A 26,497-nucleotide genomic window follows, 5' to 3' on the forward strand; every position below is an offset into this window, starting at 1 on the left:
CCGTCACTGCACAGACACCCACGGGACACGTCACCAGAGCCGCTACCGGCTTGGCAATTAAGGACGTGGGAGAGGAGCCCACGTCACGCAAGCATTCGTGTCCGCCCTGGACAAAGAAATAAACATTGGCTGGTTTTCTCCCCATTTAAATAGCTAAAAGCACCACTAACAGTTTCTTTCTTTGCGTCCAGCCTGTACTACGTTTAAAGAAAGAAGCAGCTTCTGCTGAGGAGGTGGAAGATGCTGTCAGCAGAAACACCGTGCCTAGAATGCGAGCAGGGAAGACAGCGCTGCTGCGAAATAAAGCTTTTACAGCCGCTTCAGATCAGTTGGCCCGGGCTCCAAGGGTCAGACACCCAGCTGGGAAGATTGAATTTCCTCCTCGATAGCCTTGCCCAGCTCAATCTTGCCATCCTGACTTGGCTCCAGAGAAAGCCTCTTATTAAAGGCACAGAGAAACAACAGCTTCTCGGCCAAAAACTAGGAGTTCAAGCAATCCAGTGAAAAAACTGTGCTTGGGAACAAGAACGTTTCAGAGGCTAGTTGATTTTATTTCTCATCGTCACTCGTGTCATGGCAAAGGGCCTCTACAGAGGCAAACGATCTCAGCACTGAGGTAGGAGATAGCTCAAACACCATCCCCAGAAGGTGGAGATCATAGCCTTGACTCACCCTAAAGGCATCGCAGAAAGGGCACCAGGTAAGAGGACAAGGAGGAGTTTTGCTCTAGGGTTAGTTTGTCACATAGCCCAGGAGCCACTGGCTTTGGCTAGCATTTGACAACTGATTCTGGACCTTGAATGGATGAAGCCATACTCTGCCTCTGAATAATGAGGCTTGCATAGAGAGAAAACCCACACTGCCTATAGGGACTGTCATAGCAGTGGGCTTGCTTCTTGATCCCCATCCCTCTTTCCACCCTGCAGGCCCTACTTGCACGCTCTGCCTTGCTCAGATGGGAAGCTCAGCCATTCATCTAGCACCACGAGAAGATGTGGGATTGATTTCACGAGCTGGTGGACACACTGAGGACGTCACAGTTACATGTGGGCACATTTTATTCTCTGGATGCACTCGTGCATTGTTTCTGCTCAACAGCCAAAGCTTTATTGATTCAAAACCATTTCCCTTCTCCCCCACCCCCAGCATGTTTTATTTATTTTTTATTTTTTTTAATTTTTTGTATATGTACCCCTTTTCCCACCCCTCAACTGCTCATCCACTTCTGATCTGAGTAATGTCTCTGCTTGGAGTCTGTTTTCTCAGAAGAAGCTAACTGACAATTCATTCAATTTTTTTTTTTTCTCCCAAGAACCATATAAATTACATGCAAAACATTGTACATAGAGATTAATATCAAAATGCAATACAGATCAGGTGCACTTTAAGCTGGACTCTAGGATATGGCAAACACACCAGGGTACATATTGCTTTGAAACCACCATTTTTTTTTTAATGTCATGCATACCACATAATATTCAGTCTTTTGTTTTGTATTTTTCTGTTTTTATACAAAAATACCAGTGCTTATTATACTAGTTACTGGAAAAGAAAAAAAAAAATCAGATCTGTGTGCCCTCTTCAAATCAAAATTTTGTTGTGAGAGCACTGGATAAATATATATACACACACAAATGTTGGTTTAATACTGTATATATATATATATATATATATATATTTTAAGGGGAGGAAATAAACTAAAGGCAGTTTTAGCCATGGGCTTCTTTGAAGGAAAATTGATTTATTTTTTTTTTTCTTCTGTTGAGCAGGAGGATATCAGAGACAGGCCAGAGAGACCAGCCAGCCTCAGTAGCAGGGGGCAGCCTAGGCAAAGAGATGCTGGAGAGGAACAGCTACGTGCCCCCAAACCTCCCTGGCTGGGGCAGGAACAGAGGAGCATCCCCCTCATCACCACGCACCACTGCTCGGGAGATTTGGGGCTGCAGGAGTGCAGTTTACAGGTTGCGTGCTCCAGGGGCTGATGAACTTGTAGGAGCTGGACACGGGTGAGGAACATTGCAGGTACAAGCATCCTTCCCCCCCTGAGAGGTACAGAAGCCTGCAGGGATTATTCTTTGAGGTCCCTGCAGTTATGCAAGGGCTATGGAGGGCAACAGGAGCTGGCAACAGCGTTGTGGAGGTGTGCTTCTTGGATTCGGGATGGGGATTTCTCATTAACCCCAACATCTTGTCAAAAGAAGCATTTCCGAAGGGGCTCAGCACTACAGGACGTCTACTCCTTGGCTGGGGAAAGCCAAAGGCTGCCCATGCTAAAAGGTGGTTTAGTTTTTTTCCTTCTTGAGATTGTTTTAATTTCTTTTATTTTAAGCTTATTGCACAAAACCTTTGAAAATTAAGTATAATCCCTGTGCAAATCAAAGAAAACCTAATCACAGAATGCAAATGCCTAAAAATGCCTGTTCAGCAATGCACACAGGACGTGATGTAATGTCTTTGGTACCAACCTGCCAATTTATTTCACAGAAAACCACCACCACCAGAGACCCTACTGTTATTAAGAACTGGATGCAAAATTATGTTCAGAGTGTTTTAATAACAAAGCATTCCAAGGCAAGTTAACACAGATCACAGGGTATGACTTCGGTTCCTGTCTGGCATGGCACTCTCCCCCGTGCACACTCGTGGCAGTTCAAACAAAGCAAAAAATAAAAATAAAAAAAATCTCCCCCTCTTTCAAGGCATGTTGCAGAGAGTCCCCAGAAGTTCATGCTGCCGACCATGCCTCTCCACGTAGAGCACCAATCTCCCCCAAACTGTTTTTGTAATGTCCTCAATAACTTAACCCAATAGTCATCTGCTGCCAGTATATCACTGAAACTAAATAGAAAAAAAACAAAAAACAAAAAACTTTACAGAAAAGATGTATGCACAAGAAACGCTTATACTTTAAGCAACCAGCCATACCAACATAATTTATATAAAAAAACATTTGTCTCGTCCAACTAACGTCTAGTAGAAAGATGGCTGCTCAGAGAAAAGGAAGCTGACTGGCAGCCGGTCGCTGATACACGGAATTTGTTACCTGTCACCGAACTGCCGTCACGCGTCGTCGCGGACGCGGGACTCGAGATTTTATTTATTTTATTTTTTTTCTTTTAAACAAAATACATATGGCTGACGTAAAAATATCAGTTTTTTGATCTAAAGAAAACTATATATATATTTTTTTTGCATAATATTTATATATAATTATTTTCCCCCTCCTAAACATGGAAACTAGAACAACAAAAATAGATCAGCTAATGAACAACCAGACCCTTGCGGCAACCCACCAGTCACAGATTTCTGGGAGCGACTTTAAGAGCCTCCAAAGTTGGCTTTTTGTTGTTTTTCATTGGTTTAAGGTTGTTTTTTGTTTTTTTGTTTTTAAGCAGGTTTGAGGTAATAAAAAAAATATCAAAAGGAAAAAAAAAAGTGCCCCCCCCCAAGTATTTAATAAATATTTATGTAAGCTTGTAAGAACATCATATTTTAATATTTTTTTTCTTTTTTTTTTTTTTTCTTTTTTGCAAGTATTTAAAATAGAAAAAAAAAAAGTGATCTTTTGAACTATGTCCCCAAACCCCACGGCCACCCCTCTCTTACACCACTGGTGCACCCCCAGGCAAGCAGCACCCCCCTGTCCTGCCCAAGGCATTTTTTTTGGCTCGCGTGCAGGAGAAAAGGGGAGGCCAGCGATGGGTTTTTGTCTGCGCGGGCAGGGGCCGGTGCCTCGAGACTTGAATTTGCAATTGAGAGGGGGCAGTGGTGGCAATTTCTCCTTGCTGTTGGCAGTGTACGGAGCCCAGCCTTCACCCTCCCCTTGCCAGCACCGGGGAGGGCCGGGTGGGTCGGTGCTGGGCTGGGCAACGAAACAAAGACACTTGGTTTTTGCTGTTGTCGTTTAAGGAACACTTATTTCTTGGCAAAGTACTGGGCCCTCGCGTGGCAGGCGGTGCTGCAGGCAGTGCTCGGAGAAGGCACGGGAGATTCTGCTGTGCGTTCTTAAAGGAAAGGACAAAAAGAAGAAACCAGCCAGCCCCCCCCCCTCTCGTGGGCACCTCTGCTTACGGGGACAGAGGCCGGGCAAAGACGAAATCGTACAGCCAGTTATGATCGGGTTCTCTCTGCTTCCAACCAAACCAAACCAAACAGGACGAGGGACAGAAGGCTGCAGAGCTGTTTCCAGCCCTAACCACCCAAAGCCACTAACCAGGGGTGAACCCATGGGGGAAAAAAAAAACTAAGCCTGAGCAAAGCCAACTCCTGCCTCCTGCTCTGCCCCCTTCTTGGCTTTGCAAGAGGGTCGGGGCAGAGCCAACGTGCCCAGCACCCCGGGGCCTCTGCTCAGAGCCCGAGGCTCCCACCCTGGGGAGAAACAGTTACAGGAGACCGAGGTGAGGCAGGATGCGGGGTGAAGAGATGATCTTCAAAAAAATAATAATAATAAAATAAAAATAAAGCAGCAAATGAGGCGTGCAGCAGCCCTGGGAGCCCTGCGGCCAGCCAGCCAGCCTGCCAGCTCCGCAAGGGAGCCCCTTCCCTGGCAATCACGGGTTCTCCCACTGGCCGTGGAGACCCCCTCCCTTCCAGGGGCCACGCAGACAGCCTGACTTGTCCCTTCCACCAGCCAAAAGCTGGCCCAGCCGTAGCAGCAATAACCCGCTGCTCATCCTCCTACCACTTAGGAAGGGATGCGCGGAGCTGGTGGCACCGCTGGAGCATCCTCGGGGGCTCCTCGGCACTTCGCTGCAGCTTGGCACTCCGAGGCTGGAGGATTATTTAGCCCAGCTGAACACACAAGCCAGAAGAGGAAGAAAAAAAATAATAACACAAAAAAAAACCCCTCTGCTCCCGACAGCAGGGGCTGCTAAAGCTTTCCAGGGCTCTTGCCAAAAGTTTCACAGCCGCTCGCGAGCAGAAGAGATGTGTTTCGTAGGATTCCCCAGAAAGAGCCCTGCTGCTCACCACCACCGCTCTTCTTCACCCCCTTTACACTGCCAGCTCACCTGCACCTAACTTGGTAGAAAAAAAATTAATAAAACAGAATCTTTCCTGGCCAGCAAGGTTCCAGCCGAGTCCCTTTCATTCCTTGTCTACCCGTCACTGCTTTGGAAACAGAGAGAAACGTGTGCGCACGCAGAGGAGGAGCTGGAAAGGCTAGGTACCATTTTTTTCAAGGTGGAAGACTGGTGTACATCCCTGCATCTATCAACCTGCGAGTAAACACCTTCCTCCTGGCTGTTTGTTTGCTTTTTTATTATTTTTTTTTTTTCAACTTGTCGCACTACAGTGCTAACTCCCCCGCTTCCCGCTGTGAAGTTCCTTGGGGGCAAATCCCACAAGCAAAGAACAAACCCCAACATTAGAAGAAAACCTTAAAAACCACAAGTGGAAAAAAAAAAATGAAAGTCAGAAGTGCAGCCCACAGCCCTCGGGCAGGGAGCGTGCATGTAAGACTACAACAATTTGAACTTTTTCTTTGAACATGCATTTTCTCAAAGTGAAAACCCCCCTCACGGACGCATGGAGCCCAACTCCTGGAGAGGAAAATGACCTGGCTGTTTCACTTGGGCGAGTACCACTGAAAAATCAGGGATGAAGATGCACAAAATTTTGGCGTAGCCCCTCTCCCGACACCCAGCATCGTGGTACTCCGGTTCCCACAGCTAAATAATCGTTTAAAAAAAAAAATAAGAAAAAAAAAAACACAAAACCCCCCAAAATGATATACGTATGAGCAGTTTGACACGAAGTGACCGCAGTGTGTGATCAGTTACTGGTGCCAACATCACACAGGGCGCGGGGCGAAGGTGGAGGAGGAGGAGGAGGAGGAGGAGGAGGGGGTCGAAGTTCTAAGGTCAAACCGATGTCTCCAAGCTGTGTAAGGGGCTTTCGGGCTCCGGGAAGGTGACCTCGGTTTGATCGCTGTCCACTGCATTGTTATTTCTGTTGAGGGCTGTCGATCCACCCAGGCTATCCCCACCTCGCTTTTTGAGTCCGTCGGTCTCGGGGTCGTCTTCAGCGCTGTCAAGGAATGGTGTTCGAGGCTCGTCTTCCTCCAGGATGAACTCCGGGTGAGTCATGAAGTTATGGATGGAGCTTCTGGACTCGGGTTTCTCGAGGCCTTCGTACAAGGAGCTACGGAACGCATTCACCACTTTGATCTGCCGGGAGGCGAGGGCGCAGAGCGTGGGGGGGGGACAAAAAAAAAGAGGGGTTAGTAGCAGCTACGAGAGGCCCGAGCTCCCAGGAGAAACTAAAAAATAAAAGACGATGAAACAAAAAAGGACGACAACAACAACAACGTCACCACCACTGAACACACAGCTAAGTCAAAATGAGAGATCTATGGTGAACTAGGAGGGCCAACATGGATCAGACTCAGGCACTAGGTGTGTGATGGGGAATCGACCGACTATGGGGCGACTTCAGAAGCTGCAAGAAAAGACATAAAAAAAAAATAAAAATAAATAAAATAAAAAAAACAGATCACTTTGAATGAATGGAAGCCAAAATGCATTAGTTGTCATTACGTGTGCGCACGCGTATCTGTGTGTATCAACGAGGACAAAAAAAAAAAAAAGTGGAACTACGACTCAAAAAAAGAGGTGGGTTAGACAAAGAGTGGGTTCGCTTCAAGGCAAAAACTCTACCGTGGGAGCAACGCGTGTGCTTGCTTCGCTTTTTTAGTCCTACAGAAAGGAACGGGCTTTAAAAAGGCGTCACCGGCTTTTCAAGCCCACGTGCAGCAGCAGGTCCAGGTGGGTGCCACGAGCAGCAGAACGGGCCCCAGCCAAGCATGCAGGAAGGAAGCCAAATGCCCACGAGCTTCCCCGCACTGCTGCCACCCGCATCCCGGGCTGGAGCTCTGCGTCCTGCCCTGCAACGTGCCCGAGGACCCGGCGGTTCCCAAAGGCAGCTGTTTCGGTGGATGCTCTGCACGGAAAACAACCCCAAACCTTGCCAGGACCTCTCGCTGCTCCCGTGAGCAGCCAAGGGGGCTGTCAGCACTGCCAAAAGCCAGGCTCGGGGCACGGCAAGCGGGAGATCCGGAGCCCAGGTTGGGCAGCCAGGCTGTGGCCGTGCCGCCTGCATAGCACCGGGAGGGAGAGATCTGGAAGTCAGCCGGGACGGAGGTCACCGCAGGATCCGCTGCTCCTCCAGAAACCCAGCCTTGAAAAAAAAACAACCTCTTCCAGCCCTCCCTCTGCAGCTGGGTTGCAGCCGTTGGGTCGGATGGGTGCCGAGGGGGCAGAAGGCAGCGATGCTCGGGGCTGATGTTGCCCCCGGGCAGCGGCGTGCAGGGGTTGGGGTGCGTGGGGCGAGCAGCACGGGCACAGAAGTGCCCCAGCCCCCGCGGGTGACTCGGGGCTGCCGTCACTCGAAGATGTCAAAAGGCATCACCGAACGAGAGCGTTGCCATCTGCGGGCTTTCCAAGCGGAGCTGACAAACCGAGCTGAAGGCTTCCAAGCCCGGAAGGACCTGGTGAAGTCGCAGGGCTTTGCCTTTTGCTGCAAAGCCGGGAGCTGCCCAGCACGGAGCGCTCTCCAAAGCATCTCTTGGGTCACTCCGCTGCATCTTCCGCTGATCTTCCCTGCTGCCTCTCCCCAGAGGGCCCCAGCAGCTCACACCAGCACCCTCCTGGCTTGTGGCACCCTCCCAGCCACCAGGGAACTGCCTTGAAGTCGGTAACGCCTCCCCGGAGCAGCAGCAGCCCTGCTCTGTCCGTCTCCTGCCCCACAGAAGGAGCCCTGGTAGCCACGGGCCACCTCCACCTGCTCCCCATACACGTCCCCTGCCTGCTCTCACGGTGGCACTGTTGGCTGAAGCTCGGGCACAAAGAGGAGAGCCACAGGTCCCATCGATGGGATGCTCTCCGCAGCATCCCCACGCTGCACCTCCGCAGCCTCCCCACCACTCAGCCGGCAGCCGAGGGAGCAGAGAGCGCAGGGCTGCCAGGAGAATGATTCAAGGATCCTCTTATAAGCTCAGGAGGCTGAAAATACTCGTGTGTGCTGCCGCTTCTTCGGGAACGGGCTGCAGAGCTGGTGGATAGAGGCACCCCTTGTCCCGGGGAGCTGAGCCGGGTTAAGCAGTCGGCCTTGGTTGGATGCTAGGAGGGAAATCGCCACGCGGCACAGCCAGCGAGGGCCTCCTGGGGTCTTTGGTCTCAGCACAAACAGCACCCCCAGAAGCAAAGCAGAGAAGTTACTCCGAGATGAGTCCTGTGCCTGAAACCCTGGGGATTTTACCTGCAGGATGCTTCAGGGCTCCCCTCCCATGGGGGTGCCCTTCCGAGCCCGCTCTGGGTCAGAGCGGCGGTGCCACCCCACGCTGGGGTGTCCCAGGGGTGCAGCACACCTTCTGGAAACAAAGCAGCCAGCTCCAGCACCCACACGAGCTGGGTGGGACACCCCCGAGGAGATGAGGGTAGCTGTGTGATGCTGGAGCACCAGCTGGCTGCGGGAAGGGAAGGTTGGCGTGGCTGGGAATGGGAATTCGCAGCTGAGTCCTGCACTAGGATGTCCCACAGCAAGATCCTGGATAAATCCAGGATTTAGGGTGAATGCAAAGGACAAGACAAACCACTGAGCACTGCCTCGTGCCGATGGCAGCGACCTGTCACTTCGTCTGCATCCCAAGAGCAGCAACAACTGCCAAAAGCACCGACTGCTCGGAGGCAGCGTGCAGAACCACCTGAACCACACACAGCCACAGCCCGAGCAGGATAAGGGGAGCCCTGGTGCCCCACGAGGAGGTGGCGAGCCCAGTACAAGCTCCAGCAGAGCAAGGAGCAGCCTCTCAGACGCCCTCCAACACCACTTCAAGCGCTGGTGAGCCCGGACCCTGCCTACCACATCACTGCCTGCTGCTCCACAACAGCGTCTGCTCCACCTCTCCCCCAAATATTTTGATTTAAGCAGCTCCCTCAAACCGATGCACAATCGATTCAGGTGTCCCCTCATCAAAGGAGCTTGGCATAACCTCTGAGCTTGGAATAAATCCTTGTTTTACACCAGCACTGCAAAGAGCCACTGCCCAAAAGGGAGGTGGGAATTAGGTCCTCTGCACGATGCCAGCATCGGCTCCGCCACCGACCCAGGGCTTGCTGGGCCCAGCTGCCTCAAACCAGATCCAAAAGTCCCAAAGAGGCACGGGTTTAGCTCTGCAGACCACCTCCTGGAGCCAGACCTGAGATTTCCCTCTCCTCCGACGCCCCCCGGCCCCACACACAAGGCTGCCAAGGTCCAGCCCCGGGGAGCTCAGCCGGGAGGCAGCGGGACGCCGACAATCTGCGGGGAGGGAAGAGGAGCGCAGAGGGAGGGCAGGAAAGCAGCAGAGGGCGTAGAGAAAAGTCCAGATAGAGAACAGAGGGAAGGCTCAGCAGCCTGGGTTAGCCTTTGGTAAGGTCGGTTGTTGCCTGGAAGGACACGCGCCATCCAAGTTATCCACCCACCCCCCGCTGCAGAACCCCGGGGGGAGCATCAATCCGCAGACTGCAAAGAAATCTGCATTTGGATTTTCTCCCCCCAAAACCCCAATGCCCTCAGACCCCGTCTAAGGGGTTTTCTGCCGATCAGAGTCCCGGCGGTGCAGAGCTGCAGTCAGGAACAGGAGGCAGCTGCAGTGCTGCAGGAGCACAGGGGGTTACACACCGCCAAACTCAGGCATCGGCGGTGGCTGAACAGAGAGAAAACAAAAAAATCACCCCAAATTCCCTCTTCTCTCCCACGCTGCGTAAACAGCGGGGACCGGGAGCTATGCAAAAAGTCGCCGAGGGTATTGCTTTAATAAGAGAACGAGGAAAATGACTGTGCAATAAGAAAAAAAAAATAAAAAAAAGCCAATTATCCGGGAAAGACACGCTACCTACTCCCAGCCTGGCACAGCCCTGCGGAGAGAACCCGGCTCCCGTGCTCGTGAGCCACCTCTGCTGCTCACAGGGAACAGGGAGAGGGCACCACATCGCAGGGCTGGGCTCGGGGCTTTGATCAGCTCGGGGCTGGGACCCTAAAAGGGGTCCCGCTGGGCCCAGCCACGTTTTCTGTCTCCGTTTGCATGCGGAAAGTGGCGGGCGCAGAAAGGAGCGGCCAGCCGGGCCCCGCCGAGCTGCTGCGCGGGGCGGCGATGCTGGGGACACCTGGGGGGACAAAGGGAGCCCCCCGTGGTGTCCCCACAGAGCTGTGACACGCTTCGGTGTGCTCCTTGCCACGGCAGCGTTGGATTTACGCGGAGCTGTGGCGCGTGCGCTCCGGCACCGTCCTGCCCGGGGCTTGCTGCAGCCTCGAGGCAGGGCTCTGGGGGGGTCCCCAGGGTGCGCAGCGAGACCCCCAGCCTCGGCACGGGGACCTCAGCCCTGTCCCAAACGGCATGCAGGTTAACCCACAGCACACGGGGGCTGCTTGCTTCCAAGCCAGCTCCGATCCGGGGGGCTCGGCCGCAGCTGAGCCGCGGTGCCCGGCTGCTCGCGCACTGCCGAGCCCCCCCGATCGTGGCAGGAGCCCACAAACCTCTCCTGGCACTCGTGCAAAAAGGCAGGGAGCATGCAGGCGGCCCCTGGCCGCAGCCCAGCCGGCCCTCAGGAGCGTGCTGACTGCTGTGGGAAGGGTCCGAGAGGTTGCTTTGCTCTCAAAAGGGATTTTAGGGTTGCGGTAAAGCAACTTCTCCGCCAGCCCCCTGGGGACACAGCGCTCCCTTCTCACAGCAAGGCTCTGAGCTGCTGAGAAAGGCACGGTTCTTTCAACAAGAACTCCCCCAAATTTTGCGCCCCTCGGGAGGGCGGACCCATAGGTCAATCCTGCAAAGGAGGAGAAGAGGTGAAAGAGGAGGAAGCAACGAGGAATGGGGTGGGGACGGACCTGAAGGTACCAGCGGCTCATTCAAGGTGCAACGGCGTAAAAAATTAAATTTGTTTTTTAAGGCTCTCCCGCCCCATCCTTCACTTTAGAGATCAGTGCGTCAGTCAAGGGCCAGAGAGGGAGAGAGAACAGGCTGGGAGAGGCTGTGCAGGTGCTCGCTGTGGTTATTAGAAGTCATGCATTTTAATAGACTATCACTCACTGCCCGCAGGAGGAGATGCAGCAGCAGCAGCAACAGCAGAAGTGGTGGGAGTGGAATTGACGGAGGAAAGAGCTACATGGGTTGGGCTAGAAACATTTTTTACATCATGGTGCTGGCTCACAATGGAAGGCTGTCTCCTGAGGGCTCCCTGCAAAGAGGAGGCGCCGGTCTGGAATGTGTAAACTACGTCCATCTGCAAAGAATCAGAGAGTGAGATAGCGTCGCCCCGGGCAGAGACAGGGAGAGGGGTCGGGGACAGAGGGGAGCGGGGTTTGGGCAGGCACACAGGGACAGGAAGGAAGAAGAAGGGATGGAGAGGGGGGAAGGAAGGAGGAGAGCCCCCCGCCCACGCTCCCGCAAACCCGCAGGGGTTTCGGTGGGTGGCTGGGAGCAGAGGGGAGGCGGGCTCCGGCCCCGGCAGGTGCGAGAGGTGCGGGGTTGATCCCCAGAAGTGCGGGGTTTGTCCCACCACCGAGAGAGGTGTGGTGGGGTGGGGAGCACCCCGGGTTACCCCGACAGTCTGCAGGAGGAGCAGAGAGAGGCAGAGGGCAGGCAGAAGTGGGAGCTGGCAGCCGGCGGGCTGGAAACTGCACTGGGAGAGCATTTGGGGTCCCTCAGCCCTACGGGGCCGTGGCGGGCACCCAGGGCTGGGGCCGTGCCCGAAGGCATCGCAGCCTCCCAGCCAGGGCTGCAGAGGGCTCGGGGGGGAGCTGGCAGGGAAGCAGCGAGGCAGCACCCCCAGGGGGGCTGCGGGCACCTTCCAGGGACCGAGCAGGGTCGCTGCCACCCCAAAAAACTCTTCCCCCCGGGCTGTGCCCAGCCCCGCAGCTCCTCGCTGCTCCCCTGGGGAAGCGCCAGGGTAAATCACCCCGGAGATGCTTCGCGTCCTGCTTCGCTCCTTGCCCAGCCTGACCTCCATCCCCAGCGGGGTGCTCGGCCCCAGCACACCTCGAGGAACGGCCCCGCACTCCTCCTTCAGCCCCGCTGACCGGGGGCACGAGCCCGTGCGACGCTCGGGTGTGACCTGCTGCTGCTCTGCCCAAATTCAGGGCACCGCGGCCACGAGAGAGATGCTGAAGCAGCACCAGGACTTGCCAACAGCTGCAACATCCAGGAGCATTTTTTTTCCCCCCCATGTTCTAATAGCAAAAGCTCGTGGGAGCCACCACGGCTACAGGAGGGAGACCCCAGAGCCTGCGGGTCCACGTTTGTACCTACCAGGACACCTGGATTGCCCCCCAAAGCCCGTGGCTCCCCGGGGAGCCAGCCGGGGGGAACAGGCAGCTCAGCCCCCACCTCGAGATCCTCAAAGTGATGTCTCCCAGAGGAGAAGCCAACACGGCACAAGGCAGCTGCCCTGCTAGCTCTGGTCCCCATGCCCGGGGCATTTTGGCTGGCCCGAGTTGTTTTAGGGCTAAAGAAAGAGGAATGAAGGGCGATGCAGCCCTGCGTGCCCGCAGAGATGGGACTTAAACAGCTTTGTGCCAAGGGGCAGCTCTGCCCCAGGCCTCGAGGGGAAAAAGGGAGCTCTCCCTGCCTCGAGCAGCAAACCATCGGGGTGGAAAAAAACAAAAAACAAAACACCCTTTGGGGAAAAAAAAACCTGGTGTAAAAAAAAAAAAAGAACACATATCTTAACCAATCCTCCTCCTTGCCTCTGCGGCAGGGCTGAGAGCACCAGGCAAGGAGCCAGGGGAGCTGGCAGGGAGGGATGGCAAAAGCCCCCGCGGGCAGAGGGAGGCGATGCTTGCTCACAGCAGGGAGATCTGCTGGGAAGCTGGCAGCACCCGGCACGGCTGGGAGAACCGAGGGGAACCTGAGCCCGAAGATTTGGGGGAGCTCAGAGACCGCAGCTGGCTCTCGAGAGCCCTGGCAGCCTCCTGGCACGGGGTGCAAGCCTTCCCCAGGCAGCTCAGGCTCTGCCCGAGCCCGATGAGAGCTTGCATTGACCCTGGAGCAAGAGCCAGCCCTGCTGCAAGCCCCCCGAGCAGGGCAGGCAGGTGCTGGGTGCGCCACGATGCAGCCCCATGGGGCCGATCCCCAGCAGGCTCCAGCACTGACCCGCTGCTGAGCGAGGTGTCTGCGGGCAGGGGGCTGCAGGACGCCCCCATCTGTGTCAGAACAGCCCCCCGTACCTCCCCCTACCCCAAGCCATCCCAGCAGGCCAGGCCGTCCCGGTTTCCCAAAAACCAGGGCAGACCCCAAAAAGGCACAGGTGGTGGGAGAAGTCTAGCCCAGGAGGCGATGGCATCCTCCGAGCAGCAGCCGTCGCCTCTTTCCAGAGGGAGCCCCTGGAGAGAAAGAAAGAGAAAGAGAGAAAGAGAGAGAAGAAAGCCCCCCAGGAGCCCCCGCCCCGCAGTACCTGCGTCTGTATCCTGTTGAGACCCCTGAACCACAGGATCTGCCCCCGCCGCAGCTCCATCTCTGCGTGGTCGATCTCATCCACGTCCTCGGGCAGCTCCTCCTCTGGGATCTCCTCCTTGGTGATGCCGTGGCCGGCTTCCTTCAGGAACTTCAGGCGGCTGGTCGGGATGGTGCAGATCAGCTGGGGGGGGGGAGAGCAGAGAGAGCAGGGCTCAGCCCGTGGGCTGGGGCAGCACGGAGCCCCCAGCCAGCAGCGTTCCCCCAGGGGAGCAGCCCTGCAGCGAGCTGCCAGGACTCAGCGCAGAGATGCCAGCCCTGGAAGCACCCCCAGGGCATGCAGGGTGGGAACGAGGAGGCTTATCAGCATCCTCCTCCTCCTCGGTGTGGTTTTAGGATGGAGCATCATCTCCTGCCCCAGCACTGAATAAATGCTGGGGGGAAGCAGGGCGGTGAGGCAGAGGGAAAGGAAAGGCAGAGGGAAAGCCCGGCAGGCTGGGCTGGGATCCCGTCCAGGCATGGAGGAACGGGGTGGATTGATTTTTTATAGAGGCTGGCTCTTACCTGGCCCCAGAGGAGCTCTCCCACTCCGATAAAAATACACCAGAACCACTGGCTCAGGGTGAGCCCAGAGCAGCTGAAGGGCTTCCCACCGAACTCCACAATGATGATCTGCGGCACAGGGGAGAACAAGTCACACGCCGGGAGCTCAGAGGGCTGCAACGCTCAGCCACGAGTAGAAAAAGGTCCCCCAGAACCCCACAAATCCCCTTCCCAGAGATGACAGCTGGGGCAAGGACCTCATATCTACACCAGCAAAGACACCAGAGGCGTGCTGCCAGCCCTGGCACCTCCCGACACACTCTAGACCCTAGATGCCAGGTTGTGTCACCAAGAAGCTGCTGGAGAATAAGGGGAAAGAAGGGGAATAAGGGGCTACGGGGAGGGACAGCAGCACCCATGGGACCTCCCAGCACCCCTCCCACCCTTCCCCTTTCCTTAAATCCGACCCCACGGCCTCACCTGGGCTGCAAAAGTCCCCAGCACCACCGTGCAGAAGATGGGGTTGCGATAGATGGCCTCGAAGACGTTCCTCTCCCCGTGGATCTTGCGCGCGTTGATCTCGTTGAAGAGCTGCATCATGACGAAGGTGTTGAAGACGATGGTGTAGTGCTCGGTGGGCGGCGAGTGGAGCGGGGCGTTGCGGCCGCTGTCGATGTCAAACAGCTTCTCCCCTAAGCAGGCGAGGGGTTTTCGGGGTGGGGACGGGCAAGGAAAAGAAGATGAGATCCCGTTCCTTACCTCTGCTCGGCCTCAACAGAATTAGGATCTCAGTTCTCAGCATAAATCCCCTATCATCACCCGTTTGCTTCCCAACCCATCAGCTCCGTGGTGGCCAACGTGGGGTCCCCAAAATCACCACCGAGGGTGCGGTGGCCATCCGCCCCTTTTATCCCCACCCCGGTTTCTCGGGATCTCGAAGCTCACCCACAAAAAGCAGCGTGAAAATGATAGTGAGCTGGTAGACGGCGTGCCCCAGGATGTTCTTCATCATGGTGCGGGAGATGAGCGGCTTGTTGCGGCCGTAGGGCTTGCGGAGCAGCAAGGACTCGGAGGGGGGCTCGGTGGCCAGGGCTAAGGAGGCAAAGGTGTCCATGATCAGGTTCACCCACAGCATCTGCACGGCCTTCAGGGGAGAGTCCTGCGGGGAAAGGAGGGAGAAACGTGTCACATCACCAAAACCTGCCCCGTTTTCGGGCCCTTTTGCTCCCCATGCCCGGCCTGGCAGCCCCGTACCTGTGTGATGCAGGCGCCCGTGAAAGCCACGATGACGGCCACCACGTTGACGGTCAGCTGGAACTGCAGGAACTTGGAGATGCTGTCGTAGACGTTGCGGCCCCACATCACCGCCTTGACGATGCTGGTGAAGTTGTCGTCCGTCAGGATGATGTCCGAAGCCTCCTTGGCCACGTCGGTGCCTGCGATGCCCTTGAGGGCCGGGGAGGAAGCGGCAGGGATGAGGCCAGGGGCCAGCTCCATGCACTCCATCTGCCCGGCTCCATGATGCTGCTTCTTCCCCAAAAACAGCCCCGAGAGAAGACCCCACCACAGCCAGGAGCTGGTGCCAGCCCTGCCTTTTGCTCCCAGTCCTTGCTCCATGCAGCAAACCGAGCGTGGAAGCTCCTGAGCAGCGCAGCCTTCAGGGACAGGCACGGCTCAGCTCCAAATTGGGGCTCTGGGTCAGTGCCGTGTGTCACCCTGAGCTGTCAGTGCTCCTGATGGGTGACACTGCAGCAAAGCAGCAGCCCCACAGCCCCCCAAAAGTCACTGCAGTGTCTCAGCACGGTGAGATTTGCTCTGTAGGAGCTGGGCACGCTGCATTTCTTACTGCCCGTACAGGGAGGCGCTCGCTTGGCACTGCACACACCCAGTGGTGCCCTGCAAGGAGCCCTTTCCCTGACCTCGAGAAGCTTCCTGGAGGTTTGCAAAACCTGCCTGAGATGGGAACCCCCGGCTTGTGCAGGACAGGAGTTTCAAAGGGAAGCTGCACGGAGTCACAGAGAGCTCCAGAGCACTGCTGGACCTCCCAGCTCAGCACCCTGGGCCACTGTGGGCAGGACCCTGGTGCTCCACAAGCGCTGTGTCACCTTGAGTTTGCCACCACCCCACAGCTGGGGCAGAGAAGCCAGGCTACTGGAGGATTGCTTTTCAGCAATTGTTCGCTAAAGTCCTAGAAAGTTCCTGGGAATTCAATCAAACCTCCCAAGAGGGTTTCTTCTTCCTTTCTAAGCCACCAAGGAAGATTTGGATGAGCTTCATCACTCCCCAGGTAATTCGAGTGTTCAGAACAACCAAGCAGGTCGTCAGTTTCTCTCCCCAGAAATGCAAAACCACCCCCGAAGCAGGGAGCACCCCGTGGTGACCCCACTGCAGTCCCTACCATGGCAAACCCAACGTCAGCTTTCTTCAGCGCTGGGCCATCGTTGGTCCCATCCCCGGTGACAGCCACGACCTGCCTCTGGTCACCGACGGTGCTGTCGATGATTCCTGCATCGGGGACAAGCAGCGTGGATAAAGTCAGCTCCCAGGGCAGCCTCCAGCACAGGTTATGCTGCAAAAGCACCCGAGCAGGGCGGATCGAGAGGCTTTGGGGAAGGGAGGCGGCCACAGGGGGCTGCTGCGCACCCACCTTTGACAAGCGTGTGCTTATCCGTCGGGGAGGAGCGGGCCAGCACACGCAGCTTAGGCCAGATCTTGTCCAGCTGCTCCTGTTCCACCTGCAGGACACGGATGTGAGCAGGGCAGGGACCCCCAGACCCCGCTTTTCTGCCCCACCTGAGAGCACCAACCCCAAAACCCCTCGCCTCGAGGCACCCCGCTTCCCCCGAGAGGCCCCCCGAGGAGCCCACCTCGCCCTTCTCGTTGCGGATGAGCCGGTTGAACTCCTTCCCCTCCAGGCACAAGAAGTCCTCCCCCGGCAGCAGGATGCCGCACTTGGTGGCGATGGCGCGGGCGGTGTTGATGTTGTCCCCCGTCACCATGCGGACGGTGATGCCCGCGCGCTGGCACTTCAGGATGGCATCGGGCACCTGGGGACGCGCACAGACAGAGGGTGGGTGGGCAGGGCAGGGCCACGCAGCCCCTCTGCTGCTGTCCCCAAGTGCTCCCCCCTCCTCAAATAGATCCAGGCAGGGGTTTCGGTGCAGCCACGAGCCATTTAACAGCCACCTGATGCTCAGCTGGGTGCTCAGCTTGGGGACCTGCTGCTGAACCTAAAGCTGCCCCCCACAAAACCAGCCGAGCCATTTATCCCTGGGGGTACGGAGAAGCCCCCAGGGACCAGAGCATCCCTCAGAGCAGCTCCCCGGGCAGGGTAACCTCATTGCTCTCTCCACGTCATGCTGCGGAGCTGGGTACCAAGGCACGGCCGAGACAATCCGTCAAAACGGGGGCATCCCCCCCCCAAACAACCCCACACTGCTCCGGCAGCACGTTGCTGCCCTAATGGGTTTATCTATTACGGAGCGGTGGGGGAAGAGGATATTAGTGAGGAATTAGCAAATCGAATCACAGCCTCCAGAGCCGGCGCAGACGGGGCATCTGTAATGCAATTCCCAGGCCCAGATACTTGAACATCTAATAAGGAAAGATGCAAGCAAGGCAGGAGCACGGGGGCAAGCTCTGAAATGTAATCAAGAGGCAGGTAGCGGAGGGGTTATTGCATTAGGCCAGCTGCCTGCCCGGCACCCCCATGGCAGATGGGGGCAGCGAGATGCAAGGAGGAGGGAGAAAAATTGGCTAGATCAGTCCTGCCCTCTCCAGCACCCTCGTCACTCCTGCCTGGCATCAACATGGATTGCACATGGAAGGAGTCAGGCTTGTGCACAGACCCCTGCAGCCGTAAAGGAGCAGGGTTTGGGGGAAGCAGGATGCCACCAGGTCCTTCTGTTTGGGTGTGGGAGGGAAATGGCAGCACGCAGCATCCTGGGGCAATTCGGGGATGGACGTGCAGGAGATGCTCGTGCTTCCCAATGGGCCTCATGGAAAAGGGCTCCTGGTCCAGGAACGGGGCTGGGAGAAGGACAGTGAGGGAGCTTTGGTACCTCTGGCCGCACAGGGTCCTCTATCCCGACCACGGCGATGCAGGTCAGCTCGGACAGGATCTCGTTCTCGCTGTCCCAGTCGGGCTCGGCGTCAGCGGGGAAGTCGCGGAAGGCCAGGCAGATGGTCCGCAGCCCGTGGCACGCCATGGGCTCGATCACCTTCTTCACCATCTCGTCCCGGTCCTTTGACTTGAACACCCGGGCGTCACCGTTCTTGTCCAGGATCCTGGTGCACCTACGTGGGACCAGGACAAAAGGGTGAGGGAGATGGGCAGCGGCACGTTGCCCTGCTCGGTGATCCCCTCCCTGCCACCCATTGTCCCTGCCTGTAAAATGGGCACATCCCCCAACCCAGGGCTGCCTACAGCTCTACCAAAACCATGCTACCAAGACCCCAAGACCCAACATTTCACCCACAGCACCTCCAGCTCAGCCCCTTCCTCCCCACTCCACAAGACCTGGGCCCTTTCACCCTCAACGCCTCCCCCACAAAAAGCTCCATGGCGCACTGAGAGCCTGAAGCCCCTCGGGGCTGGTGGGACTGGGAGAGGACACGAAAAGCAAGAAGGGGCCGGTTACTTGCGGAGGATGATCTCAGAGGCTCCCTTGCTGTACATGCGGAAGCCGCCGTTGCCGTTCTTCAGCACCGTGCTCATGGACTTGCGCACCGAGTTGAAGGTGTAGACCTTGTAGAGCTTCTCCTCCGGCACCTCGTTGCGCACCGCCTGGTAATCCTGCTTCAGGTCCAGCACGAAACCCAGCAGGGCGCACTCCGTCTTGTTCCCCACCTGCCGGGGTAGCCCCCCTTCCTTCTCTGGGGGCTGGAGGGGAAAAAAGGGAAAGAAAACACAACGTCAAACCTGGGTATGGCAGGATGGGAGCTGTAGGGTTGGCCAACGGCTGTGGGAAGTCAAGGATTCGGCTCTCCAACAGCCTGCTTACCAGGATCTTGGACGTGTAGGCAGAGTTGATGGCGACACCGTTGACGATGAGGTCCAGGATCTTGGGCAGGATGGCTTCGGGGTCGGGGATCTGGCGGTAGTGGGTGTCCCCCACGTAGGCCTGCACCACGGTCATGCGGTTCATGGTGAGCGTGCCCGTCTTGTCCGAGCAGATGGCGGTGGCGTTCCCCATGGTCTCGCACGCGTCGAGGTGTCTCACCAGGTTGTTGTCCTTCATCATTTTCTGCAGCAGGCAGCAGAGCCGGCGGGGTTAGAGCCAGAAAAGACCGAATTTCCCCCATAAAGCCCTCTACATCCCCCCCAGAGGTCTCACCTTCACAGAGTAGGCCAGGGAGATGGTGACGGCCAGCGGGAGCCCCTCGGGCACGGCCACCACCAACACGGTGACACCGATGATGAAGAACTTGACGAAGTACTGGATGTAAATGGGGGTGCACTCCGCCAGCCAGGGCCGGCCCTGCACCCCGAAGGTGTCGATGACAAAGTACAGCACCAAGATGATGACCGTGATGGCCGACATGATCAGCCCTGGGGGAAAAAAAAGGGGCAGAGCAGAAGGTGAGGGGACACAGGGGAGGCAGGGGACGGCCCCTTCTCACCCCAAAATTTCCAGGGAGAGCTGCTCACCTGCCTTCCCAATCTGGACCGCCAGGCGCGTCAGCTTCCCTTGCAGCACAGACTTCTCCTTCTTGGGCACCTTCACCTTCTTCTTCTCCTTCTCCTCGTTTTCCACCCCTTCCTGGCTCTTCAGGGGTTGGATCTCTAAGGCCACACCATCCTGAGTTTTAGCTACAGCCCCAGGGCAAAATAAGACACCACGTGTGAGTAGGAGAGAGACCAGAAGACCTGCAGGACACCACTGAGAAAGATGGTGGTGGGAGAGAGAGAGAGAAAACCCAGAGCACAAAACCATTCCCTACAACACACACCATTCCCTACGACACACACATCCGAGCACATGGAAACCTCGTGGCCTGGGGCCCTGTCGCCTCCCTGTCGCTCAGTCTTTGCCATCTACCTCTCGCCCCAGCCCCACGGATGAAGGGTCCTTGGAGCTGATGGTGGCCGGGGGCCGGGCAGGACCATTTCTCGTGGTGGTGCTGCACAAAACCCCTTGGCCAGGCCATGGGCAGGAGGTCTCCAACCCCTCCACGGGCTGCTTTGTGCCCTGTAGCACGTTGGGCTGGCCCCATAGCAGCTCCCATGCACTGGCAGACCCCATCCCAGCAGGGACAAGCTTGGGAAGTGGCTTCCCTCTGCTCTGAGCCCCTCTTCGGTGCCTTAATGCCTTTTTAATGCCCTTTGGGGGCTCAGCAGGAATCCTTTCACAGGGGAGCTGGAGGGGTGAGATGGAGGGGGACGGTTAGGCGGTCGGATGGAGTTTGAAGAGGAGTGAGCCAGCTCCCGTAACCCAGACCTGAGCCATCCATCATGGTTTTAGGGCACGTTTTTAGGACCCAAGACAGCTGTTACAGCTCGGCCCGACTCCCTGCCCTCATCCAGCTGAGGGTCTGGAGACCCAGGTCGGCTGGGAGTTGTGGAGCAGGATGGGGAGAGAAGATGCCACCCCCTGCGAGGCTGCTGGGGCTGGGGGCGCAGCGGGGGCCCCCCAAGTGTCCCAGGACCTGTCCCCTCGATGGTCGGAGACAGCCCCGAGCTGCCCCGTGTCTGCCACCTCCTTATGCCAGCCCCCAACACGGACAGAACAAGCACCCGGACACAGTCTGACGGGAAGGAGGGCAACTCAAACTGCTGAGAGGAGAGAGAGAGAGAGAGAAAGAGAGAGAAAGAGGTGGAGAGAGAGGTGCAGAAATGGGCTTCCTCCACAGCCTGCAAAGAACAGGGTGAGAAACACTGGCGAGAGACGCTCACGGAGTCGAGGCCATGGGAGGAGAGGGTGCAACCGTCCCGCGGGCCGGGTCCCAGGGGGTGGCTTATCCCGGGAGGACGCGATGTGCCCACGTCTCTCCCCCAGCCGTGCCCAACCACAAAGCCCGCAGCAGGGCAGCTCCTGGGGGGCACGAAGGTTCAGAGCCACCAGGTCACGCCAACGTGGACACAGATGCTCTGCCAATGATCCGGGCTGCTGGGAAGAGCCCCGTCCCCCCTGCACGAAGATTTTGGCCACGGGGAAGCCAGCCTGCATTGTCCCCGCTGCGCCCAGCGCCGCGAGGCCGTGCCGGAGCCACGGGACCGTTGCACCCTCTCCCAGGACAACGAGGCGAGAGTCCCGCCGGAGCAGCAAAGAGCACAGACTCATGAGAAGAAGGAAGGAAGGAAGGAAGGAGGAATGCTCGGTAGTTAGTGTGGTGCTGGTTCAAAGGATGGAGAGGCTGGTTACCTTTGTTGCGATTTTCGGGGGCTCCGGTTTTTTTACCTGTTCAAAGAGAGAAAGGGTGCAGGGCTGAGCACACGGAGCCGCAGCCAGAGCGGGGACAGGATGGGACGGGCCAGCCCCGCTCCGAGGGGCCGCACGCTGCTCCGGCAGCATCCGTGCAGGGGGCTCAGCACCACTGCTGTCACCCTTGGGTGCCAAGTGTGGGACCCCAGCCAGCTCGCCTCGCTGGAGGCCATCCTGCGCCCCAGCACGAGGAGGATCTGGAGCTCCCTGGCTTCCCCAGCACCCCATCCCCATATGTAAAGCACCCCCTACAACTCCCACCAGCACCCCACGGGGTGATGGGATGTCTCAGGCCTTTGGGCAGAAGCCACAAGCAGAGTTTGATGGGTGCCCAGCACGTGCTGAGTGCTCCGGCCCCCCTGCTGCCACCAGATCCAACAGGGACGCACCTAGTTGCCCCCCCACAATGGGCAGCACTACAAGGGGTAGAGCCCCCCATGTCTGCGGTGGGCACCGTCCCCGTATCAGGATCCCCGGTGTGCCTCCACAACACCAGAAGCCCTGTGCTTCTGTAATTTATACAAGCAGAGCATGATAAAGGGATTTATACACCACACCTGGTTTCTCCTCTCCCCCAGGTACCACAATGAAGCTCTCCCTTCCTCAATTTTACTCCCAAATCGAGGGCTGCGAGGCCCCAGCACGTGGCACGGAGCTGGGTTTGCTGTGGGGCTGAGTGCCAGAGCTTGGGGACAAGGAAAACCCCAAGCACCGTGCCCGGGTCCCAGGCAAGCTGCTGCTCAGCTCCACCAGCAGCCGCTCCCCACGCTCCCACCTCCGAGCTGGGCTGAACCTCAGCTTCCCCAGCCCGACTCACACCAACGCTGGCTTTGAAGCCTTTGTGGCTGAGGAGGGCTGGCACGGAGCAGCGAGACGTGAGAGCAGGAAAGCATTCGAGTCCCAGCATGATCGGGAACAGCTCAGCCTGCCCGGCTGCTCTCCTCTCCTCCACCCAGCAGGGCGCAAACCTCTCCTCGCCCTCTTCTTCCATCCCCTGTGCTTCCATCTCCTGCCCAGGGAGCTCAGCATAGATCTTCAGCCAAGTTTCCAAGGCTCTGGATGGGCTGCTGACACCCTGCAGGCACTCACCTTCCCACCATGGGGTGGCAACGAGCACCGTGCCACTTTGGGGCAGCACTGGCGGCCCTTTTCCCCGTGACCCCACAACCCTCCAACTGCAGGCTGCAGCTGGCAGGAGAAGAGAGCTGGAGCTGTGACCAAAAAGAACTGGAGAGCCGAGGTCTGGGTGCACGAGGGGCTTTCCCCTCACAGCACGTCCCACGCTGTCCCAAAAGCTTGCCAAACTGCCTGGGTCAGGCACACTAAAGCCCAACCGCATCCCTTCGGTGGTTTGTTGGGCACTGGCGGATGCTCCCCAGGGGAGGGAGAAAGGCAATAGGAGGGAGGAAGTGGGTTCAGTCATCTCCTTACCTTTCTTCACCTTCTTCTCCTCATCTCCTTCTCCTGCCCCCAAGAGAGTGAAGATGATTCCTGTCTGGGAGTTGATCCCCACGGCGGTCACCACCATCCGCCCGGAGCCCTCCATCACGTGGGTACCTGGCACGCAGGGAGGTACAGTGAGGCAGGACACCAGCATGGGGCTCCATCACCCCCAAAACACCAGGACCAGGCGGAGGCCCCTTCCCCATGGCAGCACAAAGCCCCCACACCAGCCGGGGTTTCCTCCCTGGGGCATCTCCCCCCAGGGCTGCCGGCCCCAGCAGCAATGGGGCGCTTGGGACATGGGATCTGCCCAAATGGGGACACACTGGAAAGGTCCCCGTGCTGTTCCCATGTCTCTCATGGTTGCCAAAGAGATGGTCAGGATCCCATCCCGATCAATTCAGCAATTCACAGTGTGATGCCAACAGGTTTGGGACTTTGAACCATGCCAAAACCTCAGGCTTTTTGCTCTGGTGCCAACACGAGTTGGGTTTTCTGCCCAGAAGCCTCACCTGACAGCAGCATGGGGTCTTTATCGAGAGACTTCTTGACCTGGTCAGACTCCCCAGTCAGCGAGCTCTCATCTATTTTCAGGTCATTCCCTTGGATCAGGATCCCATCTGCTGGCAAGAGGTCACCTAGGAGAGGAGCAAAGACAGGGGTCGGTCCCAGCCCGGCCAGCCACAGCTCGCCCTGTGTCTCAGGAGGACTCGGGTGTTAGCAAAAGGACTCAAAATTCAGTCTCAGACCAAGCTTAGAGGTAGGAGAAGCAAAGGGAGAGTGACATCTAATGGCTCTAAAATCTTCACAGGCAAAGCATTAGTTTTGAGGTCTTTCAATCGCATGGTGCTTCCTCGTATTTGATTTGATGGAATCAACACCACGCCTTCCCAAAGCCTCAATACACCGAACTGTTACACAAACATCCACCTGCAGAGGTGGGAAAAAGCTCTACGTGAAAATAAACACCATACAGGGAAAAAAAACACAACTCATTCCTGACGGGAGCTGCAGGGAACAAGCGAGCCAGGAGCAGGACCTCCTCTAGCCCGAGGGCTACAACATTTAGGTCTTCCCAAAGACACCTCGCTGGGGAGATGCTCACCAAGAAGAACATGGTTGTGGGTTGTTTGGGACCAGCAGATTGCTGAAACAAGTCCCTGATGTGGGCTGGCGAGCGGTGAGCAGAGCCCTGTCACCCAAACAGAGCATCTCCCATCGTCTGAGAGGAATGACTGCGCTGCCCGCGCCCCTCACTCACCATATTTGATCTGCGCGATGTCTCCCACCACGATCTCGGCCACGGGGATCTGAATCACCTGCCCCTTGCGGATGACCGTGAACTTCTGCTCCTGCTCAATGCGGCTCTGGAGGCCCCGGAATTGCTTCTCCTTGCTCCAGTCATTGAAGGCGGTCACCAGCACCACGATGATGACCGAGAACAAGATGGCCGCCCCTTCGATCCAGCCGGCCTGTGACTCGCCCTCGTCCTCCACGCCGCCTGACGACTGCCCGCACACTGCATTTTGGGGGAAAAAATAAAACCTTTTGTACAATGGGATGCTTGGTGGCTCCTGAGAAACATTCACAGAGCACAGCTGGGGTGCTCCCTGAGGTTCTGGTTGGGAATGAGGGGACATTTCTCCTCAGACAGAGCGGGCAGGCGTTGGCATGGGTTGCCCAGGGAGGTGGGGGACTCCTCGTCCCTGGGGGGGCTCAAGGAGAGGTTGGACGTGGTGCTTGGGGACATGGCTCAGTGGGGACAGTGGTGGTAGGGCAGGGGGTGGTTGATCTTGGAGGGCTTCTCCAACCTTAATGACCCCAGGATCACTCACAAGAGCACTGGTTTGGGGGAGTTACCAAAGGACACCTTGTCCCAAAGCAAAGAAGTAGCCATGTGGGATTTGGGAAGCCACCAGGCCATACAGACCTCTTACACCATGAGCATCCCTTGGGGAACAGAGGGAGGATCAGCACCACAGTGATGGCTCTGCCCAGACATCCACTAGTGCATGTCCCCTGACACGGGTGGGATGACACCAAGGGCCCCAAGGACAGGGAGAAGCCACCATCAAAGGGGACAGCAGGAGCAGCACAGCTCCGAGGCACCACCAGGATGGGGGGGGACGGACTCACAAGGGGGAGATTTCATCCCAAAACCCATCGGGGACTCACGTTCATTGTCACCGCCCGGGGGGTGGTAGAAGGACAGGCCCAGGGAGATTATGGCTGCTATTTCCAAGATGATCAGCGTGACGTCCTGCAGCGCCTCCCACACTAACTGCAGGAACGTCTTGGCCTTCTTGGGGGGAATGAAGTTCTGGCCGAACACCTGCCTCCTCTTCTCCAGGTCGGTCGGGTTCCCGGACAGACCTGGCGAGGGGACGGCGAGAAATGAGACCGAGCCACAGCGCTGCCTCCATCTCCTCACCTCCGGTGCTGCGGAGGGGCGCAGAGCCCAGATTTTGCTCCTGCCACCCCTCACGGCGAGGGACACGAGGGACACCCGGGGCGGGCACGGAGCCGCCGCTCCCCGGTGCCGCAGTTAATGCCAGTTGGCGCTGGCCGGCTTGTTTACACGCTGCAGCAAATTAACCGTAAATCTGGCACCGCCAGCGGCGCTCGGAGCTGTCAGAGCCACCTGATGCCTCTCTGCTGCCAGCTCGGGGAAGGGGAAGCAGCGGGGAGAGCCGCAGGAACGTCTCCGACCCCCCCCCCAGAGGACACCGAGACCCCCAGCGGATGGGGGACGGTGCGACCCAGGGGCTGCTCCTGCTTTGGGATGGGTGGTGGGAGCTAGGGAAGGAGTAGGACAGCCCGGATCTATCGGGGGAATTGGGTTTTGGGGGGGCTGAACCCCTTCCTGTGGGTTGCAGGGGGTGGGGGAGCGCAGCAGCCTCCCAGCACGCGGCAATGGGGCGAGCACTGGGCCCCGCTGCCTCCCCGTGCACCAAAGAGCTGCAAGAGGGGGGGGACGAGGCGAGAGCAGCCCCCCCAGCCCAGCACCACCTTAATGCAGCCCCACACCAAGCCCCTGCGTTTTCCACCTTAAGAGCAGCCCGGGGCTGCTGCCAGCTCCCGAAATGCACCGGGCAGGGGCTGTAACGCCCGGCCCTGGGGCACCCATGGGTGCCTGGAGCAGCCTGGCAGCACCACGGCCCCACCCCGGGGGCCACTTCCCCACAGGGCGGCCCGGCTGGAGGCAGCAGCAGGATGCGCCCCGCTTCCCCCCCTACCCTGACAAAACCCCGCAGAGCAGCCCGTGCATCCCCACCCAGCCCTAATCCCGGGATCTCCCGGCCCCCCGTGGCCTCCCCGAGATGGAAAATCTGGCTCAGCATCGCTCAGCGCCGCGCCTGACTCACGCCGGCGTCACGGCACGGGATGCCACCGAGGGCGCACACGTGGCTCCTCCAAACCCACCTGGGAGCACCCCCAGGGTCTATCCCCCCCCCCTCTAATTACCCCCGCTCTCATGGGGTGACGAGGGTGGGGTGGGTTTTAGTTTATATGGAGGGGTTGCAGAGGGCAAGAGGCCAGCAGCTGACTGCTCCTCGCTGGGGACACAGCGGGGTCTGGATGGGACCCCATAGGGGGGCAGCAGGTGGGCTTCTCCTACGACCCCCCCACCACTCACCCATTTCCCTCCTTTTTAGGATCT

At 57.7% G+C, this 26,497-nt stretch overlaps 1 protein-coding gene across 16 annotated transcripts in view; it reads right to left on the reverse strand.

The window, feature by feature from the left end:
- Positions 1-2,534: 2,534 nt before the first annotated feature.
- The window catches only part of ATP2B4 (ATPase plasma membrane Ca2+ transporting 4), a 43,432-nt gene continuing 19,469 nt past the window's right edge, over positions 2,535-26,497 (reverse strand). For 8 of the 16 annotated variants that reach the window (XM_068660382.1, XM_068660389.1, XM_068660383.1 and 5 more), the window contains exons 3-22: positions 25,012-25,209; positions 24,098-24,355; positions 23,349-23,474; positions 22,825-22,950; positions 21,334-21,369; positions 19,620-19,781; positions 19,306-19,520; positions 18,973-19,215; positions 18,610-18,851; positions 18,031-18,265; positions 16,837-17,016; positions 16,617-16,704; positions 16,368-16,474; positions 15,224-15,415; positions 14,915-15,128; positions 14,450-14,661; positions 13,991-14,098; positions 13,428-13,610; positions 11,169-11,258; positions 2,535-6,167 (exon numbers count right to left, since the gene is read on the reverse strand). In XM_068660382.1, coding sequence (XP_068516483.1) covers positions 5,862-6,167; positions 11,169-11,258; positions 13,428-13,610; positions 13,991-14,098; positions 14,450-14,661; positions 14,915-15,128; positions 15,224-15,415; positions 16,368-16,474; positions 16,617-16,704; positions 16,837-17,016; positions 18,031-18,265; positions 18,610-18,851; positions 18,973-19,215; positions 19,306-19,520; positions 19,620-19,781; positions 21,334-21,369; positions 22,825-22,950; positions 23,349-23,474; positions 24,098-24,355; positions 25,012-25,209 — 3,521 coding nt within the window. In that variant the 3' untranslated portion in view covers positions 2,535-5,861. Of the gene's footprint in view, positions 6,439-11,065; positions 11,259-13,427; positions 13,611-13,990; positions 14,099-14,449; positions 14,662-14,914; positions 15,129-15,223; positions 15,416-16,367; positions 16,475-16,616; positions 16,705-16,836; positions 17,017-18,030; positions 18,266-18,609; positions 18,852-18,972; positions 19,216-19,305; positions 19,521-19,619; positions 19,782-21,333; positions 21,370-22,824; positions 22,951-23,348; positions 23,475-24,097; positions 24,356-25,011; positions 25,210-26,497 lie in introns of all 16 variants that reach the window. The other 8 variants (XM_068660391.1, XM_068660390.1, XM_068660396.1 and 5 more) reach the window with 8 other exon arrangements.

The sequence above is a fragment of the Anas acuta genome, chromosome 24, assembly GCF_963932015.1.
Source record: "Anas acuta chromosome 24, bAnaAcu1.1, whole genome shotgun sequence".
NCBI classification, from domain to species: domain Eukaryota; kingdom Metazoa; phylum Chordata; class Aves; order Anseriformes; family Anatidae; genus Anas; species Anas acuta.